At 43.0% G+C, this 12,108-nt stretch overlaps 1 protein-coding gene across 7 annotated transcripts in view; it reads left to right on the top strand.

Annotated features, from left to right (window-relative positions):
• Positions 1–12,108, top strand: part of BRD8 (bromodomain containing 8) — a 41,246-nt gene that overhangs the window by 2,947 nt on the left and 26,191 nt on the right. For 4 of the 7 annotated variants that reach the window (XM_058441241.1, XM_058441242.1, XM_058441240.1 and 1 more), the window contains exons 3-13: positions 3,905–3,974; positions 4,628–4,677; positions 5,459–5,581; positions 5,707–5,787; positions 6,210–6,274; positions 7,261–7,397; positions 7,931–8,149; positions 8,540–8,684; positions 9,881–10,090; positions 10,500–10,780; positions 11,438–11,890. In XM_058441241.1, coding sequence (XP_058297224.1) covers positions 3,905–3,974; positions 4,628–4,677; positions 5,459–5,581; positions 5,707–5,787; positions 6,210–6,274; positions 7,261–7,397; positions 7,931–8,149; positions 8,540–8,684; positions 9,881–10,090; positions 10,500–10,780; positions 11,438–11,890 — 1,834 coding nt within the window. The remainder of the gene's footprint in view (positions 1–3,904; positions 3,975–4,627; positions 4,678–5,458; positions 5,582–5,706; positions 5,788–6,209; positions 6,275–7,260; positions 7,398–7,930; positions 8,150–8,539; positions 8,685–9,880; positions 10,091–10,499; positions 10,781–11,437; positions 11,891–12,108) is intronic. The other 3 variants (XM_058441243.1, XM_032157995.2, XM_032157993.2) reach the window with 2 other exon arrangements.

The raw sequence follows: 12,108 nt of genomic DNA, 5'->3' as shown, positions 1-12,108 counted from the left end.
AGGGTCTCACTGTTACCCAGGCTGGAGTGCAGTAGTGCGATGTTGGTTCACTGCAGCCTCTGCCTCCTGGGCTCAAGTGATCCTCCGGCCTCAGCCTCCTGAGTAGCTGGGACTACAGGCACATGCCATCACCCCTGGCTAATTTTTGCATTTTTTGGTAGGGATGGGGTTTTGCCATGTTGCCCAGGCTGGACTTTTTTTTTTTTTTTTAACTTAAATGTTTACGTTTTTGTAGAGACGAGGTCCCACTATGTTCCCCAGGCTGGTCTCCAACTCTTGGCCTCAAGTGATCCTCCCAGTTTAGCATCCTGAGTAGTTGGGACTACAGACCCTTGCCACCATGCTTGGCTAATTTTTTGTGTTTTTTGTCGCTTGTTGCCCAGGCTGGTCTTGAACTCCTGGGCTCAAGTGATCCTCCCACCTTAGCCTCCTAAAGTGCTAGGATGGTAGGCGTGAGCCATCACTCCCAGCCTAGAACTATCATCATTTTACCTTGCTCGGTATCAGCCCCCCACCCCCTTTCTTTTGCATCATCCATTATGAATTTAACTCTCTTGCCACATTTATAAACAATTCAGTTATTTGCTGATTGTCGTGCTTCCTAGCATTTTTTGTTCTTTTTTAAATCTAATTTTTGAAGTAATACGTGGCCACCATAAAAACAAAAATACTATATAGAAAGAGCAATAGGAACAAATAAATGGGTTAAAAACTTGAGTTTAAGGCCAGGCGCAGTGGCTCACGCCTGTAATCCCAGCACTTTGAGAGGCCGAGGCGGGCGGATCACGAGGTCAGGCGATAGAGACCATCCTGGCTAACACAGTGAAACCCCGTCTCTACTAAAAATACAAAAATTAGCCGGGCATGGCGGCGTGTGCCTGTAGTCCCAGCTACTCAGGAGGCTGAGGCAGGAGAATGGCATGACCCCGGGAGGCGGAGCTTGCAGTGAGCCGAGATCACGCCACTGCACTCCAGCCTGGGCAACAGAGCAAGACTCCGTCTCAAAAAAACAAAACAAAACAAACAAAAAAACTTGAGTTTATTTTTTGTCACACATACAGGAAGTCTAGGCAGTCCGCAGCTCTCATAGCAACTTCACAGTGACATTAGAGGCTCAGGATCTTCTCTTTCTGTTCCACCTTCCTCAGTGCATAGTTTATCTTCTGGTTGTGTTATGGTTCACAGTGGCTGCTTGACCTTCAGCTATCACATCCTTGTTCCATTCAACAAGAAGGAAAGGGGTTGGTAAGAAAGGTCACATCCCTTCCCTTTTAACAACTTTTTTGTGATATAATTGATGTGCAGTAAACGGCACCTTTTTTTTTGAGATGGAGTCTGTGTTGCGCAGGCTGGAGTGCAGTGGCACAATCTTGGCTCACTGGAACCTCTGCCTCCCAGGTTCCAGTGGTTTTCCCACCTCAGCCTCCCGAGTAGCTGGGACTACGGGCCTATGCCACCATGCCTGGCTAATTTTTGTATTTTTTGGTAGAGATGGGGTTTTACCATGTTGGCCAGGCTGGTCTTGAACTTCTGACCTCAGATGATCCACCTGCCTCGGCCTCCCAAGGTGCTGGGATTATAGGCGTGAGCTACTACACCCGGCCACTGCACGTATTTAAAGCATAAGACACGGTATTTTTGAAATATATATACATCTGTGAAACTATCTACAATTAAGGTAATTATTACAGTATCCATTAACAGATGAATAGGTAAAGAAAATATATGTGTATATATATATATATACATATATGTATACATAGATACGTATCTATGTATACATATATCTATATGTGTGTATATGTGTATATATACGTGTATATATGTATATATACATATATCTATATGTGTATATATTTGTATATATGTATATACGTATATATGTGTGTATACACACACACACACACACACACACACAATGGAATACTGTTGAGCCATAAAAAAGAATTAAATCCTCCATTTGTGATTCCATGGTTGAGCCTGGAGGATAGTATGTAAAGTGAAATAAGCCAGACACATAAAGAAATACCATATGATCTCAGTTATATGTGGAATCTAGGAAAAATTATAGACCTCACAGAACTGGAGGATAGAATGGGGCTGGGTGCAGTGGCTCACATCTGTAATCCCAGAACTTTGGGAGGCCAAGGCGGGGGGGGGTCGCTTGAGATCATGAATTGGAGGGACCAGTCTCTACAAAAAAACAAAAATATTAGCCAGGTCTGGTGGTGTGTGCCTATAGTTCCAGCTACTCGGGAAGCTGAGGTGTGAGGATGGCTTGAGCCAGGGAGGCAACATCAGAGACCCTGTTCCCTACAAAAAAGAAAATTAGCCAGGCATGATGGTGCATCTGTGATATCAGCTACTTGGGTGGGGCTGCAGTGGGAGGTTGCCTAAGCCTCAGAGTTGGAAGCTACAGCGAGCCATGATTGTGCCACTGCACTGAAGTCTGGGTGCCAAAGTGGGATACTGTCTAAACAAAAACAATGTGTGTTTCGTGTGTGTGTGCGTATGTGTATACACATACACATGTATATGTATATAAACTGAGCTCATTTTTAAACAAAACAGGTAAACTGGTTTGAAATAGAATCTAATCTGTATATTTCCTCACATTTTTATTAGATAATAGTGTTGAGTCTTTTTTTTTTTTTTTTTTTGAGATGGTGTCTCACTCTGTCACCCAGGTTGGAATGCAGTGGCACGATCTCGGCTCACTGCAACCTCCACCTCCTGGATTTAAGTGATTGTCCTGGCTCAGCCTCCCGAGTAACTGGGATTAAAGGTGCACGCCACCACGCCCGGCTAATTTTTGTATTTTTAGTAGAGATGGGGTTTCACCATGTTGGCCAGGCTGGTCTCAAACTCCTCATCTCAAGCGATCTGCCCTCCTCGAACTGAAGTGTTGGGATTACAGGCATGAGTCACCACGCCCGGCCATAGAAAAATAGTGTAAGGATACTTAAGTAAAAGTTTTAAATGCTATTATTTTATCAGCAGATACTAAGTCATAAGATTCAAAATTATATGCAATGTCTTCCTCCCATTACTGTCCCCCATCTACTAGTGTTAGCAGTTTCTTGTGTCTCCAGCAAAATTTTGTTTATGTGAGCAAATATTTTCTTTTTCCCCTTCATCCCCGTCATTTTTTAACACAAACGATTATATACTATACATGCTGTTCTTTTTTTTTGAATGGCGGAGGGGGTGGTCTTACTCTGTCACCCAGGCTGTAGTGCAGTGGCGCGATTTGGGCTCACTGCAGCCTCTTGACTTCCTGGGCTCAAGGGATCCTCCCACCTCAGCTGCCCAAGTAGCTGGGACCACAGGCTGCAGGTACGCACCACCACACCTTGTCGATTTTTTTTTTTTTTTTTTTGTAGGGATGGGATCTCCTTGGGTGGCTTGAACTTCTGGGCTCGAGCTATCCTCCCACCTCTGCCTCCCAGAGTGCTGGGATTATAGGCACGGTCCATTGCATACCTTGCATTCATTGGCTTTTTTTTTTTTTTTTTTTGAGATGGAGTTTCACTCTGTCCCCAGGCTGGAGTGCAGTGGCGAGATCTCGGCTCACTGTGACCTCCACCTCCCGTGTTCAAGAGATTCTCCTGCCTCAGCCTCCCAAGTAGCTGGGACTACAGGTGCATGCCACCACGCCCAACTAATTTTTGTATTTTTAGTAGAGACAGGGTTTCACCATGTTGGCCAGGATGGTATTGATCTCCTGACCTTGTGATCTACGCATCTTGGCCTCCCAAAGTGCTGGGATTACAGGCGTGAGCCACCGCGCCTGGCCATTCGCATCTTTTTTATTCCAAAGTTTGAACTCCAAGCCTTGCACTCTCAGCATACCTCTCCTATTATTTTCTGCTTGGTGTGTAATAAAGCTTTCCTCATTTTGTAGGGTATCAGTTAGCAGAGCAATCAAGCCCTTTGCAGAACCTGGCCGCCCTCCAGACTGGTTCTCTCAAAAAGTAAGTTCCCAAGCAAGTGCTCTTTTAGAGCAGTCTTTGGATTGTAAAGTAGGTTCTCTACAGGCCCTGGCTTTTAATTACAAAGCTTTTATACCATGATGTGGGAAAATAGTTGAGAATACCTTTTCCTTTTTCTACTGTTTGCTAATCCATCCACGTATGATCATATTAGACCTTTCTTATTGGTGTTGCATAACAGTTAAGAGCGCAAGCTTGGGAATTAGATCTGGGTTCATTATTACTCCATCTAAAAACTTTGGGCCATGATCCTCTGTTTTTTCATTTGTAAAATAGAGATAAAAGAGTTGCTTCAGGATTGTTGTGAAGTTAATTGAGGTAATACATGTAAAACATTTAACACAGTGCCTTGCATGTGGTAACTGCTTGGTAGATATTAGCTATAAATATTGGCAGTTAGGTAGCCTTTCCCCAAATGCACAAACTCCAGTCCATAAGACTCCCTTTTTCTGTGTCTTGTTTTGATTATTTTGAACTGATTTGATTATAAAGTTACTTGCCTTCCTAGTAAACTACTCCCATCTTACATATAGCTCTCTTCTCTAAATCTTACTCTAATCTCTTGAAACTTGGAAAGGTCATTTCTTTCCAGGCTTGCTCATCACATTTTCACTTTTTTTTTTTTTTTTTTATAGCATTGTGCTTCCCAGTACTCGGAGCTTTTAGAGACCACTGAGACACCAAAGTGAGTACAAAGCCAGGTACTTCAGCCAAATTTCTTTAGTGGAGAGTACTTACTGAGGAATTCTGGTTTATACTTACTTATAATACTGGATGATAAAAAAAAATAGCAGAAGTTATCCATGATTAAGTGGTAAAAGCAAGTAGGAGAGGGGATAAATGTTCTGTTATCCGAATATAAATTTTGCTGCTATAATATAAATATAAAATAATATAAATATATAATATAAATTATATAATATAAATATAATATAAATCATGCTGCTATAAAGACACATGCACACGTATGTTTATTGCGGCACTATTCACAATAGCAAAGAGTTGGAACCAACCCAAATGTCCAACAACGATAGACTGGATTAAGAAAATGTGGCACATATACACCATGGAATACTATGCAGCCATAAAAAATGATGAGTTCGTGTCCTTTGTAGGGACATGGATGAAACTGGAAAACATCATTCTCAGTAAACGCAAGGACAAAAAACCAAACACCGCATGTTCTCACTCATAGGTGGGAATTGAATAATGAGAACTCATGGACACAGGAAGGGGAACATCACACTCCGGGGACTGTTGTGGGGTGGGGGGAGCGGGGAGGGACAGCATTAGGAGATACACCTAATGCTAAATGACGAGTTAATGGGTGCAGGAAATCAACATGGCACATGGATACATATGTAACAAACCTGCACATTGTGCACATGTACCCTAAAACCCTAAAGTATAATAAAAAAAAAAAAAAATAAATAAATAAATTTTTTTTTTTTTTCAATTTTCCACAGACGGAAACGAGGTGAAAAGGGAGAAGTGGTGGAAACTGTTGAAGATGTTATTGTTCGGAAACTGACTGCTGAGCGAGTTGAAGAACTAAAGAAAGTGATAAAGGAAACCCAGGAGAGATATAGGTACTTATCAGAGAGAATGCCAAAAGATTGAGAAAGACATAAGGGGCTGTCTTCTGGTACTGGTCAGAACTTTTAAAATAGCAGATTAAAAAACCCAGTCTACCTAACTCTCTTTCTTCCTATAGACGGCTAAAGAGAGATGCAGAACTAATTCAGGCTGGACACATGGACAGCAGACTGGATGAGCTTTGCAATGACATTGCAATGTGGGTTATATTATATTGTTCTTCTGTGCTTCTTTCTTTTTACCCTCTTTTCCCCTCAAGTAATCTGGCTTATTTCCTCCAACTGCCATCCCTTTAGACTTGAGACAGATTGTGGAGGGGGAAAGCTACAGAGTGGTTTGGTGGCTGGGAGGGGGGAGTGAGTCCTAGAAGGTAATATAATGGAACATTTCAGTATGAAAACATAACTTAGTTCTAACTTAAGAGTGGCTATAGTTTGCCTGGGTGAAGAACTGGGAGTTAGGCAGTATACCCTAATTCACTGTTTTGCTGGTTAGAATTCCTGTTTAGGCCTTTCTTCCAGAAAGTGCTGGCCTGGCAAAAAAAATTACTTTGTAAGGGTTCTGTGAACTCTGGGGAGGAGCCAGAGCTGTCTAGCATCTAACACTTAATTCCCTGTTTAGGAAAAAGAAATTGGAAGAAGAGGAGGCTGAAGTAAAGAGGAAGGCTACAGATGCTGCATATCAGGGTAAGCTGAACCTAGTATGCCTCTTTAGCAATTGATTGCACAGTACTGCATGCTAATGAGAGTTGGACTGTTTTGTAACATAGAATCCATTGATGTAAATTTACTTGCAGTTTTCTCTTCTACCAGAATAAAAACATCCCTTAATGTCTTAAGAAGAAACTCCTAGAACATGAGTTGTGCTCAGATCTCAATAGACCTTAAATTAACTTCAGGACACAAAGGCTTGATAAGATATTGAACATAATGTTTTAGAAGTCAAGGGCCTGTGAAAAGATTGAAAATAGTTCAGTCATTAGATGAGGGGAGAAATTTAAGCATTTACAACTCTAGGAATACATGCTGTGCGCCAGTGAGGTCTTCCCCTATTTTTGTTTTTGTTTTTCCCCCAGGCGGAGTTTTGCTCTTGCTGCGCAGGCTGGAGTGCAGTGGCGCGATCTTGGGCCGCTGCAACCTCCGCCTCCTGGGTTCAAGTGATTCTCCTGCCTCAGCCTCCCGAGTAGCTGGCATTACAGGTGCCTGCCACCACGCCCGGCTAATTTTTATATTTTTAGTAGAGACGGGGTTTCGCAGGCTGGTCTCAAACTCCTGACCTCAGGTGATCCACCTGCCTTGGCCTCCCAGTGTCCTGGGATTACAGCCGTGAGCCACCACACCCGGCCTTCCTGTTCTTAAAAGCAAATATTAATAAGTTGCTAAAGAGAATATTAAAGGATGTTTAAACTACTTTCCCACTCCAAGGACCTTTGGGATAATTAAGTAGTTTGAGATTGTTAAAGGAGTTTCTTAGTGTGAGAATTGCCCTTAGGAAAAATTAGGCTAAAAAGTTATCCATCTCCAGAAGTGTAAAAGCTTTCTAATCCAAACTCATTATGCTGCTTTAGTAAGGCAACATTCCTATTTGTCCTTTATTGTATAATAGCAGAATAGTGCCAAGTTTCATTTATTTAATCTTGAAGATTTGGACATTGTTCTCTTTTATATTCTAGCTCGTCAAGCAGTAAAAACACCCCCCCGGAGGTTACCCACTGTGATGGTTCGCTCTCCTATTGATTCTGCCTCCCCAGGAGGTGATTATCCACTTGGGGACTTGACTCCAACCACTATGGAAGAGGCCACCTCTGGGGTGAGTATATTTCCATCTGTGGGAATTGATCAGTGAAGGGGCAATAAGCCGGCAGAGCGGAGTGATGAGGAAACCACTTTTGGCCTAGAGGCAACTTCCTCTCTTGATCTGAATGCTAAAGATTTAATTTACCATGCTGTGTGCTCTGAGATAAGAACGGACCTAAAAGCATTGAGGCTTTTGACCTTTTTGAGAAATAGGTAAAAAACTATTTTAAGGAATTGTTTCATACTAGTCTTGTGAAATTCCTGCTGAAATAAGGGACAAAATCCTTGTAAATGTAATATTGGTAGTGGGTAAGGAGTTCATAAAAGGCAGGTTGGGTGGGATGGTTGAGTCATTGTGGGTTTGAGTGGATGAAAGAGAAGATTGTGGGGAAGAAAAGTATGGCTAAGAGCAGGAGGGATAGAGGGTTTCTGGGCAATTCTACTCAGGACTAATAAAATAATAGTTAGACACACTAACCCATACAGATTAGTAGGGAACCTTCCATAGTTTGAGAAGTCAGATAAAGGTTCTCTGTTGTCTCTTAGGTAACCCCCGGGACTTTGCCGAGTACCCCAGTCACCTCGTTTCCTGGGATTCCTGACACCCTTCCTCCAGGCTCTGCACCCTTAGAAGCCCCCATGACCCCAGTAACAGATGATTCACCCCAGAAAAAGATGCTTGGACAGAAAGCAACTCCACCCCCCTCCCCTCTGCTGTCAGAGCTCTTGAAGAAGGGCAGCCTCCTGCCTACTAGCCCCAGACTGGTATGGAGACTTCTGTGGGTGTTTGAGAGCTGTGGTGATTTAGTACTTGGAAGGGAGTGCCTGGGACCTAAAATGTGACATGGGGAATAAAAGTTCAAAAGAGGAAAAGATTTCCTAATTAAATGTTAATTTTTAAAAAATACAGTAAGTTGACAGTACCCATGGGTCCTGAGGTATCCGAATCACAATTATTTTGGTTCTCTTCTCCAGAGAACTCTTGTCAAATAAGTTTTGAACATTATAGTTTAGAGTTTCCCTTGGGTCTTAAATTATTCTCTGTGGATATTACTATTAGTTTTCATGAAGTTTGATCAACTGCTGGAGCTTTGTTGGGAAATGGTAGTAAAGGAAAACTTGAGTGTAGCCTTCACCTCTATTCTTCCCTGGTAGGTCAATGAGAGTGAAATGGCTGTGGCTTCTGGCCACCTGAACAGTACAGGTGTCCTCCTGGAGGTAGGCGGGGTCCTTCCCATGATACATGGTGGGGAGATACAGCAAACACCCAATACTGTTGCAGCCTCCCCTGCTGCGTCAGGTAAGTTACCGCTTTTCCTTTATCAACCTCAAAGGTGTTGAACTTGACATTGACTGACCTCAGTTTCACTGTTTGTTACTAAGCAGTTGTCAGTCCTAGATTTAAAGCCCAACTTTTTCTAACTTTTTTTTGGAGCTACTTTACCTGGTAAACAATGTAGTCTCCATATTATAAAGCCATCTGTCTTCAAGATAGTGATAGCCCTGATTGACCACAGCATGGATATTGAGAGTAATATTGAGCTGCTTTCTTAGGGCTTGCAAAATCAAGGTTGCTAGAGATACCTAAGATTATAGAATAGTGGAATAAGATTTGGAACCAGAGAACTGGGCTTGAATTTCAGGCCTGCGACACATTGGTTTTGTGACCTTGGATAGGTAACTTAGCTTTTGAGCCTCAGTTTCCTTTTTCATTGTAACATATATACTTCACAAGGATGTGATGAGAATTTAATGAGGTAGAAAGTGTAAAGCAGGGAAAGAAAAAAAGCTCCATAGAATACCATACAAACCTTATTGGTATTTGAATGGTGTTGAACTTGGGTAGTTTACAATATGCTGAACTTCAGCAGAAGTGACAGATTTATTCATACCAGGTTGTTGTTTCTTGGTGATTAATTTTCCTCTGAGGAAAAATTACCACCCTTTGTTTTGTTTTGTTTTTTGAGACGGAGCCTTGCTCTGTCGCCCAAGCTGGAGTGTGGTGGCACGATCTTGGCTCACTGCAATCTCCACCTCTGCGTTCAAGCAGTTCTCCTGCCTCAGCCTCCTGAGTAGCTGGGATTACAGCACGTGCCACCACGCCTGGCTAATTTTTTTTTTTTTTTTTTGTATTTTTAGTAGAGGCAGAGTTTCACTATGTTGCCCAGGCTGGTCTCAAACTCTTAACCTCAAGTGACCCACCTGCCTCGGCCTCCCAAAGTGCTAGTATTACAGGCATGAGCCACTGCACCTGGCCTTACCACCCATTTTTTATATATGTTGTGTGTTCTAGTGCTTTGGTTCATTCCTAACTTGGAGGAAGATCTTAAGTAAGGTTAGAGAGAGTAAGGATATAGATGATGAACTTATTCAATGCAGAGTTGCTCTTATCCTTTGAGACCATAAGAATTTTCTTAGTTGAGTCTTCAAGTAGCTATTGCTTCTTATTTATGTGCTTTCTTCTTACTTCATTTTATGTACCTCTTTATATGTTAGGTGCTCCCACTCTTTCCCGGCTTTTAGAAGCTGGTCCTACACAGTTCACCACACCTCTTGCTTCCTTCACTACTGTTGCCAGTGAGCCTCCAGTTAAACTTGTGCCACCCCCTGTAGAGTCTGTGTCCCAAGCTACCATTGTCATGATGCCTGCGCTGCCAGCACCATCCTCTGCTCCGGCTGTCTCCACTACTGAAAGTGTAGCTCCAGGTGCGTCCCTGAGCAGCCACTAGGTCTAAAATTTCATTTTGAGCTTTAGTTAGAGAAAAATGACCAAGAGCATCAGCTCCAATTCAGATGCTTCTTCTCTGTTCTACATAGACATGTGCCATCTTTATCCTTAGAAATAAATATCCTTAGAAATAGATGTGAGAAGAGGTGGGTGGGCATTTATGTATTGCAGGAAGAGGCTAAGTATACAGATGTGAGCAGGCTTGAGAATATGTTCTCACCTTTCTAGATAGAACTGGGGAGAAGAAAACATAGGCACATGTTGATAACTCTTTCTGACCTTAAGTGTTTGGATATTTGACATCTGTCTGTAGCGCTGATGTGATCTCAAGGTGGTCACTTTGTACCCAGTAAGCTTCTGAGATGCTTTTCTCTTTCTGTTATTCAGTGAGTCAACCCGATAACTGTGTTCCCATGGAGGCTGTGGGGGATCCACATACTGTGACTGTTTCCATGGACAGCAGTGAAATATCCATGATCATCAATTCTATCAAAGAAGAATGTTTTCGATCAGGGGTAGCAGAGGCTCCTGTTGGATCAAAGGCTCCCAGCATAGATGGGAAGGAAGAATTAGATCTGGCTGAGAAGATGGATATTGCTGTGTCTTACACAGGTGAAGAGCTGGATTTTGAGACTGTTGGAGACATCATTGCGATCATTGAGGACAAGGTAATTATTCAGCGAAGCCCCAAAGAATCTCATGGGTCCTACATAGGCCTCTCTCTTCAGCCTCACTTTGCTGCTGCTGCTGCTCTTTTTTTTTTTTGGAGACAGAGTCTTGCTCTGTCATCCAGGCTGAAGTGCAGTGGCACGAACTTGGCTTACTGTTACCTCTGCCTCCCAGGCTAAAGTAATTCTTGTGCCTCAGCCTCCTGAGTAGCTGGGACTACAGGCACATGCCACCACGCCTCACTATTTTTTTGTATTTTTAGTAGAGATGAGTTTCGCCATGTTGGCCAGGCTGGTCTCAAACTCCTGGCCTCAAGTGATCCACCCACCTCGTCCTCCCAAAGTGCTGAGATTACAGGCATGAGCCACCATGGTTGGCTGCTTTGCTTCTTACAGTAAGAATTACTTAAACAACTCTCCTACTTTTGCCCATCTCCATCTTTGTAGCCCTTTGGTGCTAACATACTAGTCATCTCCCCAGGCCTACCCATGTTACTGGTTTGCACAGGACAGGTGCCTGTTCATTGTTTGCCCCCACTACATGGAAAAAATGGAGTGAAAAGCTGCAGATTCAAGCCATCACATTTGGTGCTAACAAAAATTGAAGGACTTGGGCTTCTTTCTGTGACCTCAATAGTCTTGTGTTTTGTGGGACAGGTAGATGATCATCCTGAAGTGCTTGATGTGGCAGCAGTGGAAGCAGCACTGTCATTCTGTGAAGAAAATGATGATCCTCAGTCCCTGCCTGGCCCCTGGGAGCATCCTATCCAGCAGGAGCGGGACAAACCAGTACCTCTCCCTGCACCAGAAATGACGGTCAAGCAAGAGAGACTGGACTTTGAGGAAACAGAAAACAAGGGAATACATGAACTGGTGGACATCAGGGAGCCCAGTGCAGAGATCAAGGTGGAACCTGCAGAACCAGAGCCAGTCATTTCAGGAGCCGAAATAGTAGCTGGAGTTGTTCCAGCCACAAGTATGGAGCCACCAGAACTCAGGAGTCAGGACTTAGATGAGGAACGGGGAAGTACTGCAGCTGGAGAGATTGTTGAAGCAGATGTTGCCATTGGGAAAGGCGATGAGACTCCACTTACAAACGTGAAGGCAGAGGTACTTAATAAAGATCGGGGCTGGGGAGATGGAGGTTTATACCTTAGGTAAGAAGTGACAGCTTAGGCTTTTTGGTTTTCCAGTTGCATTCCCGAGTTCTGACATGTTTGATGTGTCCAAAGCCCAAACGCTGTGATTAGATATACTTATTCCTGTTAAGGTGACCATTGGAGTCACATTACATGAATAGGACTTAGAATTTCTTCTATGGTCTCATT

The sequence above is a fragment of the Hylobates moloch genome, unplaced genomic scaffold, assembly GCF_009828535.3.
Source record: "Hylobates moloch isolate HMO894 unplaced genomic scaffold, HMol_V3 SCAFFOLD_6, whole genome shotgun sequence".
Classification (NCBI taxonomy): domain Eukaryota; kingdom Metazoa; phylum Chordata; class Mammalia; order Primates; family Hylobatidae; genus Hylobates; species Hylobates moloch.
The sequence above is the reverse complement of the archived record's forward strand: the minus strand, read 5'-3'. Positions and strand labels throughout refer to the sequence as shown.